This window comes from Bubalus bubalis, chromosome 23 (genome assembly GCF_019923935.1).
Source record: "Bubalus bubalis isolate 160015118507 breed Murrah chromosome 23, NDDB_SH_1, whole genome shotgun sequence".
Lineage (NCBI taxonomy): Eukaryota > Metazoa > Chordata > Mammalia > Artiodactyla > Bovidae > Bubalus > Bubalus bubalis.
The window spans coordinates 14,340,235-14,366,040 of NC_059179.1; the positions used below are offsets into that span (position 1 = coordinate 14,340,235).

A 25,806-nucleotide genomic window follows, 5' to 3' on the forward strand; every position below is an offset into this window, starting at 1 on the left:
CAACGCACTCCAGTATTCTTGCCTGGAGAATCCCATGGATGGAGGAGCCTGGTGGGCTACAGTCCATGGGGTCGCAAAGAGTCGGACACGACTGAGCGACTTCACTTCAGTTCACTTCAGGAGAGGAAGAACATACTTGTACAATCTATTGCTTAACCAAATATTGGATTGATTTGACTTTTTAGACACCCTACACAGTTTGCTGGTATTTGTGTATTTTGTGTGTCTATTTTTGTTGCTGTGATATTAAAAACTACCAACTCTCAGAAACTATTTTGTAAATCCAAACGTATTCTAAAATTAAAAGGTTATTTTAAAAGTGTATTAACAAACTTTCTTAGGTTATTGCCTACACAGCTTTGGTGGCTTGAGTTGTATATATCAAAGGTAATAGCTAACTCTAAAGTAGGTGCCTGACAAGACACTTGGTGGTAACCCGAAGTCTAGCCAATTACCGGTTGCATTCTCTGGCCTCTGTTAATAGTTACTTGTCTTGAAGAGTAAAAAAACCAGCCAATATTCAAGTACAAATTTTTATATGATTTTGATCATTTAATTAAGTCAGGCAGTATTACCTTTTCTATGTGGCTTTATTTTCTTTAATTTCATTTTTATTGTGAGTTAAAAAATAGGTCAGACCTATAAAAAAAATATAACGAATATAACAAGCATCTTTGTTTAGAAACAGAAGAATCATTATAGCTAGAATCCCACTGTATCCCTCCACATCCCTTTCTTCTACCTTAAGAGTTGAACATTATCCTGAATTTCATGTTTATTACCTCCATACATTTAAAGCCTTAACTTAAAAGAGATTTATTTTATTGTTAATGACAAGTGCTTAGTGTCCAATGTTTACAATAACTTCAGTATAAAAAGATCTTTTTCTCTTCAGATTAGTCTTTTCTTTTTCAAATAGCCCTCCTACTGCAAAGATTTCTGTTCTTGGTGTGGTGGTGGTGTGTGTGTGTGCTCAATGGTGTCCGAATCTTTGCGACCCCATTGTCTGTAGCCCACCAGGCTCCTCTTTTCATGGGATTTCCCAGGCTAGAATACTGGAGTGGGTTGCCATTTCCTTCTCCAGGGGATCTTCCTGACCCAGAGATTGAACCTGTGTCTCTGCCATCTTTTACCACTGCTCCACCTGGGAAGCCCAATGTGTCCTTTAGTTCAGTTCGGTTCAGTTCAATTCAGTCGCTCAGTCGTGTCCATCTCTTTGCGACCCCATTAATCGCAGCACGCCAGGCTTCCCTGTCCATCACCAACTCCGGAGTTCACTCAGACTGACGTCCATCGAGTCAGTGATGCCATCCAGCCATCTCATCCTCTGTCGTCCCCTTTTCCTCCTGCCCCCAATCCCTCCCAGCATCAGAGTCTTTTCCAATGAGTCAACTCTTCGAATGAGGTGGCCAAAGTACTGGAGTTTCAGCTTTAGCATCAGTCCTTCCAAAGAAATCCCAGGGCTGATCTCCTTCAGAATGGACTGGTTGGATCTCCTTGCAGTCCAAGGGACTCTCAAGAGTCTTCTCCAACACCACAGTTCAAAAGCATCAATTTTTCGGTGCTCAGCTTTCTTCACAGTCCAACTCTCACATCCATACATGACTACTGGAGAAACCATAGCCTTGACTAGACAGACCTTTGTTGGCAAAGTAATGTCTCTACTTTTTAATATGCTATCTAGGTTGGTCATAACTTTCCTTCCAAGAAGTAAGCGTCTTTTAATTTCATGGCTGCAGTCACCATCTACAGTGATTTTGGAGCCCAAAAAAGTAAAGTCTGACACTGTTTGCACTGTTTCCCCATCTATTTCCCATGAAGTGATGGAACCAGATGCCATGATCTTCGTTTTCTGAATGTTCAGTTTTAAGCCAACTTTTTCACTCTCCTCTTTCACTTTCATCAAGAGGCTTTTAGTTCCTCTTCACTTTCTGCCATAAGGGTGGTGTCATCTGCATATCTGACGTTATTGATATTTCTCCCACCAATCTTGATTCCAGCTTGTGCTTCCTCCAGCCCAGCGTTTCTCATGATGTACTCTGCATATAAGTTAAATAAGCAGGGTGACAATATACAGCCTTGATGTACTCCTTTTCCTATTTGGAACCAGTCTGTTGTTCCATGTCCAGTTCTAACTGTTGCTTCCTGACCTGCATACAGGTTTCTCAAGAGGCAGGTCAGGTGGTCTGGTATGCTCATCTCTTTCAGAATTTTCCACAGTTTATTGTGATCCACACAGTCAAAGGCTTTGGCATAGTCAATAAAGCAGAAATAGATGTTTTTCTGGAACTCTCTTGCTTTTTCGATGATTCAGCAGATATTGGCAATTTGGTCTCTGGTTCCTCTGCCTTTTCTAAAACCAGCTTGAACATCAGAAGTTCATGGTTCACGTATTGCTGAAGCCTGGCTTGGAGAATTTTGAGCATTACTTTACTAGCGTGTGAGATGAGTGCAATTGTGCGGTCGGTAGTTTGAGCATTCTTTGGCATTGCCTTTCTTTGGGATTGGAATGAAAACTGACCTTTTCCAGTCCTGTGGCCACTACTGAGTTTTCCAAGTTTACTGGCATATTGAGTGCAGCACTTTCACAGCATCATCTTTCAGGATTTGGAATAGCTCAACTGGAATTCCACCACCTCCACTAGCTTTGTTTGTAGTGATGCTTTCTAAGGCCCACTTGACTTCACATTCCAGGATGTCTGGCTCTAGGTGAGTGATCACACCATCGTGATTATCTGGGTCGTGAAGATCTTTTTTGTACAGTTCTTCTGTGTATTCCTGCCACCTCTTCTTAATCTCTTCTCCTTCTGTTAGGTCCATACCATTTCTGTCCTTTATCGAGCCCATGTTTGCATGAAATGTTCCCTTGGGATCTCTAATTCTCTTGAAGAGATCTCTAGTCTTTCCCATTCTGTTGTTTTCCTCTTTGCATGTGTCCTTAAACTTTACTAAATAAACAACTTATGGCCTTGAAGGTTATTAAATCTTTTCTCAAAGGGCCCACATAGTAAATATTTTAGGCTTTTCAGATTACATGTGGTTTCTGTCACATAATCTTGTCTGTTTTTTTTTTTTCCCAGTTTTAAACTTTTAATGGCAACAGTTTGTGATAACCTAAGAGATCAGCCTAAGGGGTTCCTTAGTAGCTCAGTTGGTAAAGAATCTGCCTAAAATGCAGGAGACCTGGGTTTGATCCCTGGGTCCGGAAGATCCTCTGGAGAAGGAAATGGCAACCCACTCCAGTATTCTTGCCTGGAGAATCTCATGGACAGAGCAGCCTGGCAGGCTATAGTCTGTGGGGTCACAAGAGTTGGACACGACTTAGCAACTAAACCACCAAGAGATCAGCAGAATTTTGAGAGAGATGACTTCAGTTTTTGATTACAATGAATGCAATCTTTATGATAACCTAAGAAATCAGCAAAATTTTAAGAGATGACTTCGTTTTTTTATTACAATGAATACAATCTTTATGATGTTCTTTACTTGTACAGTAGCTATATGAATATTTATGGAGTGAATGAATGAATTTAGTGGTTAGAACTTTTTTTTTAATCTTCAGTCTTTCTTTACCGTTTTGGTTGTTTGAGTTTTAATATGACTGTAGTGAAAGCATTAGTGTTAGTCGCTTAGTTGTGTATGACTCTTTGCAACTGCATAGACTGTAGCCGGCCAGGCTCCTCTGTTCATGGAAATCTCCAGGCAAGAATACTCGAGTGAGTAGCCATTCCCTTCTTCAGGGTATCTTCCCCACCCAGAAATTGAACCCGGGTCTCCTGCATTGCAGGCAGATTCTTTACTGTCTGGACCACCAGGGAAGGCCAACTACAATTGATGGTTTTGCTAGTGTCATCAGCAGCAACCTTGCAATTTCTAATTAAAGAAGTCTGGATAGGAAAATAGTTGGTTGACAGTACTCTTTATTGCAGTTAAAAACAGTCCCTAAAGCTCCTTTGTGGGAGCTTTGATAACTTTTAGGAGTGTGTGATTTGTGGGCATTTCTACTACTTTGCCCAAATAACTTGAATGGTATTCATTTGGTAACTTAATCACACATCCTGACGAGAGATTAGACCAATTGGAAAAGCTTTAACCACAGGAGAGCAATTCTGGATACTGTGAGTTTTGTGCATTGTTAGGTTTCAGTACATTTAACAAATGATAACATGACAAGATATTACTTGGAAGTTACTGAGTTAGATTTCTCAGGATCACAAATGTGGTTTTCAAACATGGGGGTGGGGCATGACAGGGACATTGAGGTATCCTTAACATAAACAGCAGTTTGGTTAGTCTAGTGATGAGGGGAAAGATAACTTCCTATTTAGCATTTCCTGTCACAGTATGTGATAATGAATGGGAAAAGTGAACTCAGGGCAAGAGTACCTCTCCCTTTGGCTCAGATTTGTGCTCAGTATGTCAGTATCTTATGGATGTTACTCTGTGGACTGTGGTTCTTTTTAGCTTTCCTTTTCGTTACCCTAAGGATGACATTTATTAAGCAGTGTAGTGTAACAGATATTATTAATATTTGAGTGTCTGCTAAGCAGAGTAGTAGACGCTGGGGAAACAGTAAATTACATAGGACTTGTTTCCCTACATTTTGAGGTTGGTGCTATTACCAACCTTTTAATTTTCAAATGAGGAGACAGGCACAAAGGGCTTCATTGCCCAGGCAGACTGGATGAAGAGTCCTCATTGTACTGAAATGCCTAAGGAGGCATTTATCTTATTTTACTTCACATGGAGTCTTTCCCATCACACCTCCTCTATCCTTTTCTGTCCTAATCAAGGCCCCATTAAGTTTCTGCTGTAAGTTCCTACAGCACCTTTTACTTCCCCTTACTAAACATCATCTCTCTTAAAATCACTTGTTTTATGTTCCCCACTAGACCTCAGTGTCTTGAGGACAGATTGAATTAACACATGTGAAACACTTGGAACAGTGAGTACCTGGCACGTAGTAAGCGCTCTATGTATTAGTCATTATTTTAATATATTTTTAATTTTGTGCCAGTTATCCCTTGGCAGGTTAATATTTTGGATGCAAATTTGGCATGTTCTTTCTAATACATCATAACCTAACTTGGCCAGATTCTAGGAACATTGGAAATAGAATTCTGAAAAATAAGTTTCACCTTTTTTACAAATTAATTCTTTTAGCATCTACTCCAAGAAACTGTCAGAATTGTATATATCTTTCAAAACTTTTTAAACTAATTTTATTTCTGGCAATTGAAACCCTTAAAATTCTGCTGTCTGCTTTAGCAGTGTCATTTAGGCCCCATTTAATCTCTGTCACCAACAGTGTGGTTAAAACTTCCCATTGTTCTTGTCTGAGATATTAACAAAAATGTCATCAGTAACCTGATAATTAAGAGTTCTTAATTCTTAAGTGAACTTACTTACAAAACAGACTCATAGACTTAGAGAACAAACTTAGGGTTGCTGGGGAGAAGGGATAGTTAGGGAGTTGGGGATTGACATGGACTCATTGCTATATTTAAAATGGATAAGCACAAGAACATAGAACTCTGCTTACTGTTAAGTGGCAGCCTGGATAGGAGAGGAGTTTGGGGGAGAATGGATACATTTATATGTATGGCTGCGGAGAGGGCGATGACACCCCACTCCAGTACTCTTGCCTGGAAAATCCCATGGATGGAGGAGCCTGGTGGGCTGCCGTCTATAGGGTCACATAGAGTCGGACACGACTGAAGCGACTTAGCAGCATATGTATGGCTGAGTCCCTTAGCTGTTGACCTGAAACTATAACAACAGATTTAATTGGTTATATATACCCCAATACAAAATAAAAAGTTTAAAAAAAAAGAGTTCTTGAATAACCTTGTGTGTTTCATTTTACAGACCATTTAATTTGGCAGAGCGGAAAGCTAATGCCCATTCGGTAGTAGAATGTGATCATGTGCGGAAAGAAGTTAGTGTTCGAACTGGAGGACTGGCAGACAAAAGCTCAAGGAAAACATACACTTTTGATATGGTACTTACTTCCTAAAGTGCTGCTACTTCTTATTATCCACTAATGTAAAATTATCCTCGTATGTATATTTTCTGTAGGTTCTGGTATAGTTAGAAATTGCAATTGATCCTTTGAGTTGTCAAATGGTTTCTAGTGGGCTGGATAAGTTAATATATTAAAAACAATTATTAAGGTAATTTTGAAGTTTTTTTTTTTTTTTTTTAAGAAATGCCTTTTGTTTTTTGGCTAGGTTTTTGGAGCAAATACTAAACAAATTGATGTTTACCGAAGTGTCGTTTGTCCAATTCTGGATGAAGTTATTATGGGCTATAATTGCACTATTTTTGCGTGAGTTAAACACTTTTCAAATTGATGAAAAGTTTTAGATGCATGTAATCATTTTTTTTTGTTTAACACTTCTGTTAATTTTGACAGATATGGCCAAACCGGCACTGGAAAAACCTTTACAATGGAAGGTGAAAGGTCCCCTAATGAAGAGTATACTTGGGAGGAGGTATTTATTGTTTATATCAGACTTCTGTCTCTAAAGTGGCTCAAGTGCAGCAGAATAAAACTTGGTCGGACGCCTCTGTCTGAAATAGATCAGAGTACCATGTCAAACATGAATTTAGGATAAACTATTAGTATAATGATATTAAAGTATATGTAATGGCTTCTGTTTAAGAAACATAAAGTCTTACTGGGAGAGAGGAGCAATACATATGGTACACTTAGATGATGAGAGAAGGGTCTCTTTGGGACAGAGAGTTGGAGCAGACTATTGTGGGAAAGTGGAGTGTGAGTAGGACTTGAAGAGGAAGGCTTTGCAGTGAGGGAGTCTTGTAAAGTTAGCACAACCATGGGAGCAGTGTGGTACTTTATTAATGATGACTTTGAGTATAAAATTAAGATCACTGTATTGCTGAAGATTATAGAAAGCACATAGTACATTTCACAAAGAAATGTGTTTAAACCTAAATGAGTTTAATGACTGATATTTTCCAAATTACTAACATTTAGGTAGATCCTTTCTTCTAGTGGTTGGGGCATTAACTTACTTTATGCATGGGTAATAGTGTTATGGAATTGTAATCATAGAAAATATGGACTAGGCTTAAAGCACAGTTTCAAAATTTAGAGTCATAAGTTTTATTAAGGATAATTAGACATTTGAGAAACAACTTTGTTTTATGTCGGAATTAGGGAATATACTGTTAGATGAGCCACTTTTCTGATTAAAAGAATGGTTCTATGTTCTCATGAGAAAAATTGGAAAGGATGATTGAACTTGGCTTTATAAGGAGCTTGATTCAGTTGGTTTCTGTATAATGCTCAGGCATGAAGTAGCTGACTGGAATGACAGATTTGTGGAAGGTGTAAGGAAGAATAATTGCTATTGAACAGATTGTTGTAAATGGCTTGTAAATGATTTGGCTTCTCTAACATTAGGTTAGTTTTTTTATTTTTTTTTAAACCTGTTTTGACATATTTATGTTTAAATATACTATAAAGGAGGCCCTTGTTATATATGTGTTTTAACTATTTCAGTAAATGGTTTTCTTTAAGTCTTTATTAATATTATAATTTCAGGATCCTTTAGCTGGTATAATTCCACGTACTCTTCATCAAATTTTTGAGAAACTTACTGATAACGGTACTGAATTTTCAGTGAAAGTGTCGCTGTTGGAAATCTATAATGAAGAGCTCTTTGATCTCCTTAATCCGTCTTCTGATGTTTCTGAGAGACTGCAGATGTTTGATGATCCCCGTAACAAGGTAACTTGAGTCTTTGACAATGAAATGTCTCCAAATGTTAATGTGTGATATTTTGAGAAATATATATTTATGTGTTTTTTTTCTTTTTAACCAATTTAATGGGTGCTCTTCTGATATTTGGTCAGAGGGGAGTGATAATCAAAGGTTTAGAGGAAATCACAGTACACAACAAGGATGAAGTCTATCAAATTTTGGAGAAGGGGGCAGCAAAAAGGACAACCGCAGCAACTCTGATGAATGCCTACTCTAGGTAAGAAAGCCCTTGTTTCCCCTGCTGCTGCATTTGGTTTTCAAGAAGAATATCCAAACTTGGGAAATCAAATTGGGGCATGTCAAGATGTGTGAGTCACACAGCTAGATTGTGTGCTGGATTGCTTGCCTTGGCACTTGGCTTGAGGTTTATAAGGAGAGCACCAGTGTTGGGAGAATGTTGGAAAGAGGACAAAGACAAGTTAAACTTGAGCAGAATTCTTGTTTTTTAAGTAGAAGATTTCTTTTCCCAAATGAAATTATACATGGGAGCCCTGATTAAAATGTGGCTGGGGTAGTTGATTTGGCAGTGGGATACTCAGGGGCTTACCTCTTCAGCCTTCAGGAGATTTGCCCAGAGTACTTTTCTGGAGCCCCTAAGGATACTTAGAATACAGTTTGAAAATCCCTTATTTGAGTAAAGATTAGAAGAAAACCAAATGGCCTGTTTTTTCCCCCCCAGCTGAATCAAGGTATAAATGACAAAATTTTATATATTTAGGTTGTACAACATGACTTCTTTCTTCTCAAATGGCTTCACTTTAATGTAGGAAGACACATAGTCACTAATAGAATACACATGATCACTAATACAGGCTTTCAAGGGGAGAAAGAGGCATATTTGATAGTATCCCTTATAAGATGAATCCCAGACTCTACAAATGCACTTTACCAAATCAGAGGTGATTTTTTTTTTTTCTCCTCGTCTTTGAAGGAAATATCAGAATGTAATTGAAAGAGTTGTAGATTAGGAGTTAGGTATTTGTGCTTAGTTCCAGTTCTGCAGTTAACTAAATATGTTACTTTAGGTAGTTAAACTTACTTGAATATCATTTTCCCTGAACTGCAAAATGACTTTGAGGTCTTGCTCTCTTATAGTCGGACATTTCTACAATATGCTATAACAATTATAATTGTAGCTGTATATAAATATGTGTGTTTTTAAAGAAAGAAGAAAAATAGCATAACATGAAAGTAATCAGTATCATGGAATTATGGGTGATTTTATAATTTAAATTAAATTTCCTGTAATAGCTTTCCATTAAAAATGGAATTATAAACAAATCATAGAATGAAGTTTCCACTTGAATTAAATGTTTGCTTTATAACTTCATTTGATTTAGACTTTGGAAGAAGGAATTTAAGAAATTTTCTTTCTCTAAATACTTTTCTCTGAAATATAAAATTCCCATTATTCTGTAAATTTGAATAATTTAAAATTTCCTAATTTTCACTGAAGGCTGCAGTAAAGATATCTTCTTATCAATGTATGTGATAAAGAAAAGAAACATGATTCAGTTTTCCAAAATCAGAATTGACTTTTATGCTTAATAGCATTAGTCCTATTATCTTAAATTCAGTTCAGTTCAGTTCAGTTGCTCAGTCGTGTCCAACTCTTTGCGACCCCATGAATCGCAGCACGCCAGGCCTCCCTGTCCATCACCAACTCCCAGAGCTTACTCAAACTCATGTCCACTGAGTTGGTGATGCCATCCAGCCATCTCATCCTCTGTCGTCCCCTTCTCCTCCTGCCCCCAATCCCTCCCAGCATCAGGGTCTTTTCCAATGAGTCAACTCTTTGCATGAGGTGGCCAAAGTATTGGAGTTTCAGCTTCAGCATCAGTCCCTCCAGTGAACACCCAGGACTGATCTCCTGGGCAAATAATGGTAGGAAAACATGAGATTAATTTTATAATTCAAATCTATAGTTTATATTTTTCCCTCTGTCCCTCCCTTTTTCTGTTATTTAAAATAACTTAAATAATTTTGTAAAAATGATACTTATAAAATTTTCCAAGTCACGTGAAAAGTACAAATGAGAAAATTAGAAATTACCATATTCCAACCATCAATGACATTAACAAACATAATGTTCTTCATCAGATATTGATACACAAAGGAATGCTGTCTTTGGTTGTCTGTATTGTTTTTTATATCACTAAGATAAAAGTTGAGTGTCAGTATACAGCTTAAGAAGGACTTTGGAAAACCTTGTAGTCTAGCAGTGATTACTTGTCATGTTTCAGTGAACACTGCTATTTACTGTTTGTGCTGTTCAGAGGAAGGACCTACCTGTCTCTGGTGACCTTCTCAAGGCAGAGCAATGTACTTTTAGGACAGTTGACACTGAGGGGGAGTGATCTGGTGGCTTGCCTGATGCTGTTTGAGTTTAAGGTAATGATATTTCAAGTGGTTCTTAGATCAGTTGCAAGCCATCTCTTCTGACACACCAGGCAGCTGTTCAAACATTATTCCACATACAGCTTTCAGAGGTGCCTGAGGATTCTAAGTCATTTAAGCTGTTTTCAGGTAGCTTATTATTGGTTTCCTCTGTGCAGGCAGCAGGAGGAAGAAAGCCAAAACCTAGCATCATTCTATCTATCCACTGTCTTCCAAAATCTTACTGATATCCTGTCTGATACTATGTTTCTCTACCCTGATGAATTTAGATCTTTCTTTGATGTTTTCATTATGTTACAGAAAGAAAACAAATAATGTTTTGCATTATAATGATTGGGCAACTTGGTCTTGTTTTCTAGTCGATCCCACTCAGTTTTCTCTGTTACAATACATATGAAAGAAACTACAGTTGATGGAGAGGAGCTTGTTAAAATTGGAAAGTTGAACTTGGTAAGCATCAACTGTAATACCACTGTTCATTCTTTCAGGTTTGTTTTTTTTTATAGTTTTATTGAGGTATAACTGACAAATAAAATTATGTATTTAAAATGTACAATGTAGCAAGATATCCTTTCTCATGCTGAATAATATTCGAGTGTGTGTGTGTGTGTGTGTGTGTGTGTGCGCGTGTGCATGCACATCATGTCACATCTTTATTCATTTGTCAGTGGGTACTTAGGCTGTTTCCATACCTTGTTTGTCATTAACAGTGCAGTGAACGTGGGAGTGCAGACATTTCTTTGAGAGAATGATTTCATTTTCTTTGCATACATACCCAGAAGTGGGATTGCTAGGTCAAATGGTAGTTCTGTTCCACTGTTTCTTCTTTATCACCTCATAGAGCAGTTTGAAAATTGTGTATTTAGAGACAGTACTTTTGTAGTCACTGGGTTATTGGTTTTGTAGTGGGTTGTTACTTAATAGAAAATTATTTTACTGGCTATTTTATATCTTTATGTACAGTATGAGAATGAAAGTCTTCTATTCCAAATCCATAGACTGAGGACTTATTTTTATTTTTAAAATTCAAGGTTGATCTTGCAGGCAGTGAGAACATTGGCCGTTCTGGAGCAGTTGATAAGAGAGCTCGGGAAGCTGGAAATATCAATCAGTCCCTGTTGACTCTGGGAAGGGTTATTACTGCTCTTGTAGAAAGAACACCTCATGTTCCTTATCGAGAATCTAAACTGACTAGAATCCTCCAGGACTCTCTTGGGGGACGTACAAGAACATCTATCATTGCAACAGTTTCTCCTGCATCTCTCAATCTGGAGGTAAGGTCTTAACCATCACTTTTTTTGGCTGTGCTGTGTGGTTTGTGGGATCTTTGTTTTCAACAAGGGATTGAACCTGGGCCCTTAGCAGTGAAAATTTGGAGTCCTAAACACTAGACTGCCAGAGAATTCCCTAACTATCATGTGTAATATTTTTAGAGTTCACTAATTAGCTTCATTCATTCTATGCTACAGTAAAAATAATCTAGACATTGTATGTGGTGGACACAGAGGAGAACACCACTGAAAAATGGTCTTTCTCCTTCCTGGCAGTTTTCAATCTTAAAAAGCTAGTTACTTAGTTGTGTTTTTCCAGTCTTCAAAGATAATTGCAGTGGTCATTAGCAGTGGATGGTTTAATTGAGGCCTTAGAAGTGGGTTAAGCGAATACTAGTGCTTTAGAGGCTGCTTAGAGATCACTAAAGATGGGGCTGGATGTGGGGGTACAGGTAGGAAAACCAAGAGAAACAACAAAGATGGTAAAATCTACTTTAATTTTACTGGATTATCCTCTTTAAATGGAATTAGAAAAGCTTTTATAAAGTCTCTTAATTCCTCTTTCATTTTAAAAACTATTTTTGTTGAGAAATGATTTGTATACTATAAAATTCATCCATTGAAAGTATATAATTAGGTGATTGTACTATATTCATTGAGCTATGCAACTGTCACCAAAATCTAAACATTTTTATCCTAGAAGGAAACTCTGTAACCTATTAGCAGTCACTCCCCATCAGTTTCCATTTCTAGCCCTAGGTCACTATTAATCTACTTTCTTTAATCTATGCCTTTGCCTATTCTGAATATTTTATATAAATGGAGTCACACATTAAGTGTTCTTTTGTGACTGGCTTCTGTCACTTAGCATAATGTTTTCAATGTTCATCCATGTTGCAGCAAGTATCAGAACTCATTCCTTTTTGTGGGTGAGTAATATGGATATAGGACATTTTGTTTATTCATCAGTTGATGAAATTCATTGAGGTTTTCTTTTTAATAGAGCTTAAGACTAAAGCAAAAAATTATTAGATTAAATTATAGTAAAGTTAAAGACCCTGAACCTTGAGGAGTAAAAAATAAGGATGTTTTAAACAGTACTCTGTCTTATTTATTTACTTAATTGGAGTATAGTTGCTTCAAGAACATTCCTTGTTTTTAAAGGTTGGATATAGTAGTATTAGTGGGTAAATGTTTATATTAGATATAACCAAAAATTATTATGTTATTGTATAGTACATTTTAGGTAACAGAACTACATTATTCTCATATCTTCAGTAATTGGCCTTTTCTTTTCATCACAGGAAACTCTGAGTACATTGGAATACGCTCATAGAGCAAAGAACATACTCAATAAGCCTGAGGTTAACCAGAAACTCACCAAGAAAGCTCTGATTAAGGTAATTGTGAATTTTAATGGAGTAATATAAATTTGTTTGACAAATGTGAAAATGAGGAACTGAAATAGATAATTGTTTTTAAAAATTTATTAAATTGCCTTTGATAAGGCTTTTCATTTAATGGCTTGAATTAAATGCCCTGTGTGTTAAAATGCTTTTTCTAATACTAATAGATGACTTTACAAGCGCTATCCAGTCAGTAAAATTTAAGTGTATAATGGTACTTCAGTGCAGTTTTAATTAGCATTTCCTTAATAGTGATAGTCAGCATCTTTTCACATGCTTATTATCCATATGTATATCTTCGTTTGTGAAATATCTATTTAAATTACCAGTTTTTAATTGGGTTGTCTTTTTATGAAGTTGTAAAGGATTGTTCATATTTTATACATACTATCCTTTATGAAATAATTTGTAAATATTTCCTCCCAGTCTGGCTTGTCTTTTCCTTTTATTGGTAGTGGGGTTTTTTTTGTTTCTATAGAGACAACTATAGATTCACATGCAGTTGAAAGAAGTAATACAGAGAGATCCTTTGTACATTTTATTAAACTATACAGTAAAATCACTGTAGGGACACTGTTAATAGCAATTCATTGGTCTTATTCCTCAATTTTCCTGGTACTCATGTGTGTGTTTAGTTAGTTCTATACAGTTTTGTTATGTGTAGGTTCATGGAGACACTACCACAGTCAAGGTCCCGAACAGTCCCATCTCAGCAACGATTCCTCATTGCCCTTTTATAATCACTTCGTTCCCACTCTGACCTCACGCCCTAATCTTTGTTATCCAATGATCTGTTCTCTTTCTAAATGTTTGTCATTTTAAGAGTGTTACTGAATGGAATCATGCAGTATGTAAACTTTGGGGATTGCTTTTATCACTCAGCATAATTCCCTGGAGGTTAACCTGAGTGGTGCATATCAATAGATCTTTACTTTTTAATGCTGAGGAATATTCCTTGGTATGTATATACCACCCGCCTGCAGTGCAGAAGACCCCAGTTCAATTCATGGGTCAGGAAGGTGCCCTGGAGAAGGAATAGGCTACCTACTCCAGTATTCTTGGGCTTCCCTGGTGGCTCAGACTAAATAATTCACCTGAAATGTGGGAGACCTGGGTTCGATACCTGGGTTGGGAAGATCCCCTGGAGGAGGGCATGGCAACCTACTCCAGTAGTCTTGCCTGGAGAATCCCCAAGGACAGAGGAGCCTGGTGGGCTACAGTCCATGGGGTAGCAAAGAGTCAGACGCAACTGAGCGACTAAGCACAGCACAGCACGGCACATGTATACACCACACATAGTTTGTTGTCAGATTCACCTGTGAGAGACATTTGGGCTGATTTCAATTTTTCACAATTGAAAATAAAACTGCTTTGATCATATTTGTTTATAGCAATTTGTGTACATGTAAATTTTCATTTTTCTGAGATAATTGCCCAAGAGTATAATTGTTGTGTTGTATAGTAATTGAATATAAGTTTCCTTTTTTTTTTTTTTTTTTTTAAGGAACTGCCAAGTTGCTTTCCAAAATGGCTGGGCTTTCTATTCTGTTGCATTGATTTATGTCTGTCGCTCACTAATAACCACAGTTTTAGTTACTGTAGCTTTATAATAACTCTTGGAATCAAGACTATTTAAAAGGAAGCTTATATGAGCAAATCTTTCTTGATAAAGGGTGTCAAAATTGTCAGGATCTGAGAAACACTACAGTGATTTTTATATTCATTATTTTTTAAAGGGATTTGATTTAGGTCATACCTGAATGGTCTAGTGGTTTTCCCTACTTTCTTCCATTTAAGTCTGAATTTGGCAATAAGGAGTTCATGGTCTGAGCCACAGTCAGCTCCTGGTCTTGTTTTTGCTGACTGTATAGAGCTTCTCCATCTTTGGCTGCAAAGAATATAATCAATCTGATTTCGGTGTTGACCATCTGGTGATGTCCATGTATAGAGTCTTCTCTTGTGTTGTTGGAAGAGGGTGTTTGTTATGACCAGTGCATTTTCTTGGCAAAACTCTATTAGTCTTTGCCCTGCTTCATTCCGTATTCCAAGGCCAAATTTGCCTGTTACTCCAGGTGTTTCTTGACTTCCTCCTTTTGCATTCCAGCCCCCTATAATGAAAAGGACATCTTTTTTGGGTGTTAGTTCTAAAAGGTCTTGTAGGTCTTCATAGAACCGTTCAACTTCAGCTTCTTCAGCGTTACTGGTTGGGGCATAGATTTGGATTACTGTGATATTGAATGGTTTCCCTTGGAAACGAACAGAGATCATTCTGTCGTTTTTGAGATTGCATCTCAGTACTGCATTTCGGACTCTTTTGTTGACCATGATGGCCACTCCATTTCTTCTGAGGGATTCCTGCCCGCAGTAGTAGATATAATGGTCATCTGAGTTAAATTCACCCATTCCAGTCCATTTCATTTCGCTGATTCCTAGAATGTCGACATTCACTCTTGCCATCTCTTGTTTGACCACTTCCAATTTGCCTTGATTCATGGACCTGACATTCCAGGTTCCTATGCAATATTGCTCTTTACAGCATCGGACCTTGATTCTATCACCAGTCACATCCACAGCTGGGTATTCTTTTTGCTTTGGCTCCATCCCTTCATTCTTTCTGGAGTTATTTCTCCACTGATCTCCAGTAGCATATTGGGCACCTACTGACCTGGGGAGTTCCTCTTTCAGTATCCTATCATTTTGCCTTTTCATACTGTTCATGGGGTTCTCAAGGCAAGAATACTGAAGTGGTTTGCCATTCCCTTCTCCAGTGGACCACATTCTGTCAGATCTCTCCACCATGACCCGCCCGCCCGTCTTGGGTTGCCCCACGGGCATGGCTTAGTTTCATTGAGTTAGACAAGGCTGTGGTCCTAGTGTGATTAGATTGACTAGTTTTCTGTGAGTATGGTTTAAGGGCCTAGATCTGATAGATAGAGTGCCTGATGAGCTATGGAATGAGGTTCGTGACATTGTACAGGAGACAGGGATCAAGACCATCCCCATGGAAAAGAAATGTAAAAAAGCGAAATGGCTGTCTGGGGAGACCTTACAAATAGCTGTGAAAAGAAGAGAAGTGAAAAGCAGAGGAGAAAAGGAAAGATATAAACATTTGAATGCAGAGTTCCAAAGAATAGCAAGAAGAGATAAGAAAGCCTTCTTCAGCGATCAATGCAAAGAAATAGAGGAAAACAACAGAATGGGAAAGACTAGAGATCTCTTCAAGAAAATCAGAGATACCAAAGGAACATTTCATGCAAAGATGGGCTCGATAAAGGACAGAAATGGTATAGACCTAACAGAAGCAGAAGATATTAAGAAGAGATGGCAAGAATACACAGAAGAACTGTACAAAAAAGATCTTCACGACCCAGATAATCACGATGGTGTAATCACTGACCTAGAGCCAGACATCCTGGAATGTGAAGTCAGTGGGCCTTAGAAAGCATCACTACGAACAAAGCTAGTGGAGGTGATGGCATTCCAGTTGAGCTATTCCAAATCCTGAAAGATGATGCTGTGAAAGTGCTGCACTCAATATGCCAGCAAATTTGGAAAACTTAGCAGTGGCCACAGGACTGGAAAAGGTCAGTTTTCATTCCAATCCTAAAGAAAGGCAATGCCAAAGAATGCTCAAATTACCACACAGTTGCACTCATCTCACACACTGGTAAAGTAATGCTTAAAGTTCTCCAAGCCAGGCTTCAGCAATATGTGACCCGTGAACTTCCTGATGTTCAAGCTGGTTTTAGAAAAGGCAGAGGAACTAGAGATCAAATTGCCAACATCCGCTGGATCATGGAAAAAGCAAGAGAGTTCCAGAAAAACATCTATTTCTGCTTTATTGACTATGCCAAAGCCTTTGACTGTGTGGATCACAATAAACTGTGGAAAATTCTGTAAGAGATGGGTATACCAGACCACCTGATCTGCCTATTGAGAAATCTGTATGCAGGTCAGGAAGCAACAGTTAGAACTGGACATGGAACAACAGACTGGTTCCAAATAGGAAAAGGAGTACGTCGAGGCTGTATATTGTCACCCTGCTTATTTAACTTATATGCAGAGTACATCATGAGAAACGCCGGACTGGAAGAAACACAAACTGGAATCAAGATTGCCGGGAGAAATATCAATAACGTCAGATATGCAGATGACACCACCCTTATGGCAGAAAGTGAAGAGGAACTCAAAAGCCTCTTGATGAAAGTGAAAGTGGAGAGTGAAAAAGTTGGCTTAAAGCTCAACATTCAGAAAACGAAGATCATGGCATCCGGTCCCATCACTTCATGGGAAATAGATGGGGAAGCAGTGGAAACAGTGTCAGACTTTATTTTTTTGGGCTCCAAAATCACTACAGATGGTGACTGCAGCCATGAAATTAAAAGACGCTTACTCCTTGGAAGGAAAGTTATGACCAACCTAGAGAGCATATTCAAAAGCAGAGACATTACTTTGCCAACAAAGGTTCGTCTAGTCAAGGCTATGGTTTTTCCTGTGGTCATGTATGGATGTGAGAGTTGGACTGTGAAGAAAGCTGAGCGCCAAAGAATTGATGCTTTTGAACTGTGGTGTTGGAGAAGACTCTTGAGAGTCCCTTGGACTGCAAGGAGATCCAACCAGTCCATTCTAAAGGAGATCAGCCCTGGGATTTCTTTGGAAGGAATGATGCTAAAGCTGAAACTCCAGTACTTTGGCCACCTCATTCGAAGAGTTGACTCATTGGAAAAGACGCTGATGCTCGGAGGGATTAGGGGCAAGAGGAGAAGGGGACGACAGAGGATGAGATGGCTGGATGGCATCACTGACTCGATGGATATGAGTCTGAGTGAACTCCAGTAGTTGGTGATGGACAGGGAGGCCTGGTGTGCTGCGATTATGGGGTCGCAAAGAGTCAGACATGACTAAGCAACTGATCTGATTTTTTAAAGTCCATGCTGTTTTATAAGCATTCATTTTATTTTAGAAACTTGAATTTTTGAAGCCTGTTGCTATTATTAAATCTAAAAATATTTAACAGTAATTTATTATGATAAAATATTTAATCCTTGTTTAAAATTCCAGTTGTTCAGTGTAGACTTTTAATATTTTGTTTTAGGATCCAAATAAGGATTGCCATAAATTAGTAGTTGGATTTTCAAGCTTGATAGAGTCGGGTTTTATCTTATTTATATATTTTTGGCCAAAATACTTGATAAATGGTGGCATATTCTCCCACTTGGAAGCACATAATATCTGGTTCTTTCCCTTTTTTTGTTAAGGGATTGATTATATTGAAATGACCTGATCCACTAGTTCTTCTTTAAGGGTTGCAAAATAATAATAATTTTCGAATTGTTCTTCCTTAGTTGACTGCTGGACTAACTCTGTAAAGAGCAATATTCCCTCAGCTCCTGAAGGCTATACTTCTTTCAGGAAAGACAGGAGAAATGCTTGATTCATTTCCTTTGACAGTTTGGAAAATAATGGGTTGGTTTCCCAACTTTCTTAACATCATTATAAACTCATGGATTTAGAATATTTGTGCTAACAATTGTAGTTAATAACCTCACTGACATTCAAATTGTTCCTTCTCTGGCCGTTGGGTACCCTTTCAGTGGGTTCTTGAGTCTTTTTTGTTGGCCTAAGCTTCCTTTCTATTTTGTTTTACAAGATGTTCCAGGATCTTCTTGAATGTTTCTTGCCCCAATCCTGGAGTCAGACACTTCCCTAAGACACCCTGGTTCCTTTTAGTGTGAAATGAGATTTGGAGACCAACCTGGCTACTGGGGGTTGTTTTTTCTTCAGAAGCCTGTATTTTTATAATGAATGAAAGCTATTGACTTTATTCTAACCATATTAATATTGAATGAAAAGTAAGGTTGTGACTTTTTAATCACATACTTTTATGCTTTAAAAAAGATAAGAGGGCTAATTTTGTTTTATTTATTATAAATCTTCCCCAAACTGAATGAAAAAAAAGTGAAGTGCTAAACTGACACAACATTCTTCTTTCATAGGAATATACAGAAGAGATAGAGCGTCTGAAACGGGATCTTGCTGCAGCTCGTGAAAAAAATGGAGTGTACATTTCTGAAGAAAATTTTAGGTAAGCCCTTGGTTATGGAAATTAATTTCTAAGAATGTACAGCATAGGGAGTATAGTCAGTAGTATTGTACTGTTGTTGTGGTGATCATTTTGTAATGTATAAGAGTGTCAAATCACTATGTTGTACACCCAAAAATAATGTAATATTATAAGTCAATTATACGTCAATTAAAAATTATTTATCTAAACTATATCATTCATTTAATAACAATGTTGCATTCCTTTTGTACATTTAATGTAGGAAAGTATTTCAAATAGCTCATCTACTTTGAAGAGCTATTTCCAATAAAGAACTGATATAGTTAACAAAAGACTGTTAGAATGAACTCTCTTCTTATACCCCCTCAACTTTATCTTTTCCTTTAATCAATATCTCTAGCAAATAGTTTGAGTAAATCTGCATTCTTAAAATTCTTTGTCATTTAAGCACAATGTGGAATAGAAAATGGCTGGTAGTTATGAAGGAACTAGAGGAATGTCAACGATAGCACTCGCTTCTGACACTGACAAGAAATCAGAGGCTCATTAGGGCAGACCAGAATTGTCTGGTGCAAAATGTCAGTAGTGCTAAAGCTGAGAAGCTGTGCTCTAGAGAAGAATCCGGAGAAGGCAGTGGCACCCCACTCCAGTACTCCTGCCTGGAAAATCCCATGGACAGAGGAGTCTGGTAGACTCCAGTCCATGGGGTCGCGAAGAGTCGGACACGACTGAGCGACTTCACTCTCACTTTTCACTTTCATGCACTGGAGAAGGAAATGGCAACCCACTCCAGTATTCTTGCCTGGAGAATCCCAGGGACAGAGGAACCTGGTGGGCTGCTGCCTGTGGGGTTGCACAGAGTCAGACACGACTAATGTGACTTAGCAGCAGCAGCAGAGAAGAATCGTTTATCTTATGAGGACTTTTGTGGTGGTGTGATAGTGGTATGTGTGTTGGGGTGTGTATTGGGGTCTGTGTGCTGGGGCCAGGAGGTTTAATTGCTCTGTATACATACTTTAGTTTTCCAGGTTTTAGCCCCTTACCCCTTCCTCCTGTGAGACCTGATGCTTTCACACCACAAGCCTCTTCAGGATTATGCCTGTCTGGTTTATTATTCTTCATATTCCTGATTATAGACACCTAGTATCCCCTACCTCTGCTTTATGTGGGTTATTGTCCTCTGTCACCTTTGTAGCTTCTCAAATTTTATATACATACATGTTTTTTTCCCCTGTAACTGGTAGGGATTCTCAGTTTCAAAATGGAAAAAACAAGAAAAACAGTCTGTTTATAAACCTAAGACAAAGAATATATTTGTTTTTTGCACTTTGTATCTATTGCTTATTGATACTTAGGCATCATTATCATGATAGTGATAAATAATAGAGATGATATGTAACTGCCGAAGTTGTGTTAGAGTAAATTTTATAGGCATTAGGAAACAATATTCACTGTTAAAATCCTTTTAAATTTTATTTTAGAGCTATGAGTGGAAAACTAACTGTTCAAGAAGAACAAATTGTAGAATTGGTTGAAAAAATCGCTGCTGTTGAGGAAGAGCTAAATAGGGTAAGCATTCAAAACTGTACTGACTGTCATGTAAAAAGCAAATATTAAAAGGCAATATCAGAATGTGAGGCACCTGATATTTTTTCTTTAAGATTTTTTTTCTTGCTGACCTCTAAACTAAAATTAAGTTATATCACAGTTTTTTTTATCATTAATGATAATGAAGAAGTGAGTCGTTTTTGAAGAAGCTATTCAATTTGACACATACTAATGCAGCATTTTAAGAAATTAACTGAATTGTATAATTTAATATGAAAGCTGTATAGTGAATGCTGAGACATTTTCATCAACATGTTTATCAGGTGACAAAAGGCAGATGTTGGGAGAAGCCAGATAAATAACTAAGGCTGAGAGACCTGACCCTTCAGTGCCACCCTCGCACTGGCAGTGTCGAAAGGAATCTGAAGAATTAACACCATTTCATTAGACCTGTTACTTGTTTTTGTTTGGTTGGCTGTGCCCCACGACTTGCGGAATCTTAATTCCCTGACCAGGGATCAAACCTGTGCCCATAGCACTGGACACGCAGAGTCCTAACCACTGGACCACCAGTACTAGTAGCAGTTATAGGAAGAAACCAGTTACCATATGAAATGTTCTAACCTACCTGGTAACTTGTTACAACTTTTATATGGAAATAATTTGTTTGGTTCTTTTAGTATTATAAACTAGCCAGGTGTGTCAGCGACCAGTTCGGCATTTTTTAATTCTAAAACAAAAATGTTTCATGTGTTATATGTAGGTTACAGAATTGTTTATGGATAGTAAAAATGAACTTAACCAGTGCAAATCTGACCTGCAAAGTAAGACACAGGAACTTGAAACCACTCAAAGACATTTGCAGGAAACTAAATTACAGCTTGTTGAAGAAGAATATATCACCTCGGCTTTGGAAACTACTGAGGAGAGACTTCATGATGCTGCCAACAGGGTTTGTCTTTTGTTTTTATTTGAAGTTGCGTTAAAGAAGTTAACTTTCTTAGCATAAGAAAGTTAGAAAGCATAAGAAAGCATAGAAGTAACTTTCTTAGCATAAGCTAAGAAATTGTGAAATTCTGTTTATTCACTCCAAATGATACTTCTGTCCATTTAAGAAACATTATTTTACTATTTCATCTAGATTTTCTTTACTGGAGATGCTTATTTAAGAAAAATCTATTCCTTAAGTTTTGAAAATAGAACCTGACTTTAATATATTTTGTGAATGTTTAGAATGTACTACTGCTTTACCTGTGGTCATGGTTGAAACTAGTCATCAAGAATTTAGTATCTTCTAATGATGGACGATGTTGAAAGTACTCACTTTTTTATTAGGTGTATCCTTCAGAAATTAGTAACACATGAAAGTGAAAGTCATTCAATCATGTCCAACTCTTTGCGACCCCATGGACTGTACAGTCCATGGAATTCTCCAGGCCAGAATACTGGAGTGGGTAGCCTTTTCCTTCTGCAGGGGATCTTTCCAACCCAAGGATCGAACCCAGGTCTCCCACATTGCAGGCAGATTCTTTACTAACTGAGCCACAAGGGAAGCCCAATAATACTGGAGTGGGTAGCCTATCTCTTCTCCAGCGGATCTTCCTGACCCAGGAATTGAACCAGGGTCTCCTGCCTTAGTAACACATATTGGGGAAACATTTGTGAGGGAGAATAATTATTAAAATTGATTGGAAAGTCAGTTTTCCTTGTCTAGATGGCTAGCGAAGGAGAAATAAACATTGGCATGAATTTAAAATTTTCTTCTGATACTATATATAAAATTTACTAGTTCTTTTTAGAAGTCTTTAATGAAGCACAGATATTTTCATTAGATTGCTTTTGTCATATCCATCTTATCAACACTTATTTTTAAAAATCATATATAGTTGCTTAACACAGTTGAAGAAACTACAAAAGATGTATTTGATCTCCATTCTAAACTGGATCGTAAGAAGGCAGTTGATCAGCATAACGCAGAAGCTCAAGATGTTTTTGGCAAAAACTTGAATAGTCTATTTAATAACATGGAAGAATTAATTAAGGATGGCAGCATGAAACAAAAGGCCATGCTAGAAGTTCATAAGACCTTGTTTGGTAAGTACAAACATTTCTTTTTTTTTTTTAATTGAAGGATAGTTGCTTTACAGAATTTTGTTAGTTTCTGCCAAACATCAACATGAATGAGCCATCAGTTCAGTTCAGTCACTCAGTCGTGTCCAACTCTTTGCGACCCCATGAATTGCAGCACGCCAGGCCTCCCTGTCCATCACCAACTCCCGGAGTTCACTCAAACTCACGTCCATCGAGTCCATGATGCCATCCAGCCATCTCATCCTCTGTCCCCTTCTCCTCCTGCCCCTAATCCCTCCAAGCATCAGTGTCTTTTCCAATGAGTCAACTCTTCGCATGAGGTGGCCAAAGAACTGGAGTTTCAGCTTTAGCATCAGTCCTTCCAAAGAACACCCAGGACCGATCTCCTTTAGAATGGACTGGTTGGATCTCCTTGCAGTCCAAGGGACTCTCAAGAGTCTTTTCCAACACCACAGTTCAAAAGCATCAGTTCTTCGGCGCTCAGCTTTCTTCACAGTCCGACTTTCACATCCATACATGACCACTGGAAAAACCATAGCCTTGACTAGACAGACCTCGGTATACATATGTCCCCTTCCTCTTGAACCTCCCTCCCATCTCCCTCCCCATTCCACCGCTCTAGGTTGTTGTAGAGCGCCTGTTTGAGTTCCCTGAGTCATATAGCAAATTCCCATTGGCTATCTTATTTTTACCTATGGTAATATTTTTCCATGTTACTCTCCATACATCTCACCCTCTCCTTCCTCCCCCAACCCATGTCCATAAGTCTGTTCTCTACATCTGTGTCTCCTTTGCTGCCCTGCAAATAATTCATCAGTACCATCTTTAGTTCAAGCATTTCTTATTCCAGTCTTACCGTGTTTAGTGTGAGACTAATTTCAAAACTGATATTAAAGTATTATTTTCACTATAGAAAATTTGGAAGATGTAGACATGAAAAATTTAAAAGGTCACTTAGAGTCTAGTCACTCTAAGCTAACCACTAAAAAATTTATTGATTGATTTCTAGTTTCTCTTCTTTAACCTTTTTTTATTTTCAGTAATACTGTGTATTACTTTTAGTTACAGATTAATTTTTAGATTATTCTGACTCTTACACTAAGGTACAGTTTCAGGTCTGATACACTTACAGATGTGCCAAGTGCTTCCTGAATACTATAGAACATAATTTATGTTTAAAATAATTCCATGCTTATGTAGTGAGTCAATTATTTTAAGCTTATTTGTTACAAATTTCCACAACAGGGATATAAATTTTGCTAAGATTGTATTTATGTTTAAATATATTCATGTCCAGATTTACATCTTTTTTTCTTCTTGGTGTAGGTAACCTGCTGACTTCCAGCGTCTCTGCATTAGACTCTATTACTACAACAGCACTTGGATCTCTCTCATTGATTCCAGAAAATGTGTCTACACTTGTTTCTCAGATTTCTAATATGATATTGAAAGAACAGTCATTAGCAGCAGAAAGTAAAACTGTACTTCAGGGATTAATTGTTAGTAAATCTTTTATTACATTTGATAAGTCTCTAAAAACAATGTTAACTGCTCTTCTTTCATCTTAAGCTTTACTAGACACAGTGGTAAACAGATTACTTTAATAGAGTAGGTTTATATGTATTTTTTTTTTCATCTTTCATTACTTTTATTTTTTATTTTTATTTTATTTTATTTTTAAACTTTACATAATTGTATTAGTTTTGCCAAATGATATTTTTAAAGACAGGTCTCTTCACTGTTTTTTTCCTCCCAGAAAGATTAATTTCCAGTAGCATATATAGAACCTTCAAAACTTTTTTCACTTATATTCTGTAACATAGAGTGTAGGAGTTCATATGCCTTTTAAAAGAGTTGTAGGTTTAGCTTCACATGAATTCAGGGGACCTATGACTTGTTAGCTGGCTCAGAAATTGGTCAGTTATCCTTTTCTTAAGGGTCCTGGAAGAGTCATGCTAATGTTACACTGACCCAACCTGAAGTATATTAAGTAGTTAATTTTAAAACTACAGAAATACAGAAAAACGTGTAAGAAAAATGACTTATAGAATTTGGGGAACATATATAACAATTTATATATTATTATAAAACGATTTGTGGGGTCCAGTATGTGTAATCAAGTCCTTCTGGCCTGTAACTGTGAGGCTTTTTCCCATAATTCTCTAGAAGCCAGTCATCTAATTACACAATGTTGTTTACCTTCTCCACACTTGATTTCTTTATACCCTTCATTTTGTAATTGTATCATTTGTCTAGGAAGTTCTTGGCCATATAACTTACTTTGGTTTTTCCCTCTGTAAAGGCTCTCTGCCTCCCTTTCTGAGTTTAACAATATTTGTTGAACATTTTCCAAGTAAATACTGCTCATGTTAGCCAACATTCTGCCTAAATTCAGTGCTTGCATGACATTATTAGGTAGATTTCTTTAGTCACCCAAATTTGACAAAGTTAAAAGATGCTCACTGGTACTTACTTTTTGGGAATTTTTTTAAATTGGAGTATAATTGCTTTACAATGTTCTGTTAGTTTCTGCTGTATGAAAATTGATTCACTCACTAAATAAATGGTAGTCTCTGTTTATTGATGTCTTCCTACCAAGTCATAAGCAAGCTTGAGTCTGAAGAGGTGATTGCTGTTCCCACAGAATGAGTTGAAATTAGTATGATAGCTCTTCTTTCCAAAGAAAACCAGTACTCTTTTAAGCATTTACTAATTATTTCGTTATAGTTCTTCATCCTTGCCCTAGTAATAGGAGCTTAGTTCAGAATTTTTTTCTTCTTTTTATAAAAATTTCCAATCTACAATACTTTCTAACTTTTGTATATACCTTGACAAGAACCAGAACCATGACAAGTTCTTATCCAATGGAATGTAAGTCACGAGTTCTTCAAACTTAAATGCCTCCAACCCAAAGCCTACTTTTCAAGGCTATGTGGTTTCAGCCCTTTTGACTTAGTAACCTAAAATTGTTTGAAATTTATTTCTTTGAAATAATATTGTAGGTGTTTTTTTCCTTTCTTTGGTTGCATTGCTGAAATTTTATCAAATGACTGTCATTTTCCCCTCTTCTGAATTCTTCTGACTTATGTTACAGTAGACTATTAAGAATTTATCGTACATAAAGTGACCATTTCTTAATTCCTATATGCAGGATTAAGTGATTTATGAATATAAATTCTAGTAATAGGCTCTGTAGGCTATAAAAAAGAGAATGTGTTTAAACTATTTAAAAAAAGAATG

The 25,806-nt window shown here is 37.3% G+C and overlaps 1 protein-coding gene across 1 annotated transcript in view; it reads left to right on the forward strand.

Annotated features, from left to right (window-relative positions):
- The window catches only part of KIF11 (kinesin family member 11), a 46,803-nt gene that overhangs the window by 1,001 nt on the left and 19,996 nt on the right, over positions 1-25,806 (forward strand). Inside the window, exons 2-14 of the mRNA XM_006073689.4 lie at positions 5,869-6,001; positions 6,231-6,328; positions 6,416-6,494; positions 7,571-7,756; positions 7,882-8,006; positions 10,546-10,636; positions 11,218-11,460; positions 12,762-12,857; positions 18,860-18,948; positions 20,409-20,496; positions 21,239-21,427; positions 22,362-22,569; positions 23,893-24,065. Of these exons, the coding sequence (XP_006073751.2) occupies positions 5,869-6,001; positions 6,231-6,328; positions 6,416-6,494; positions 7,571-7,756; positions 7,882-8,006; positions 10,546-10,636; positions 11,218-11,460; positions 12,762-12,857; positions 18,860-18,948; positions 20,409-20,496; positions 21,239-21,427; positions 22,362-22,569; positions 23,893-24,065 (1,798 nt within the window). The remainder of the gene's footprint in view (positions 1-5,868; positions 6,002-6,230; positions 6,329-6,415; positions 6,495-7,570; positions 7,757-7,881; positions 8,007-10,545; positions 10,637-11,217; positions 11,461-12,761; positions 12,858-18,859; positions 18,949-20,408; positions 20,497-21,238; positions 21,428-22,361; positions 22,570-23,892; positions 24,066-25,806) is intronic.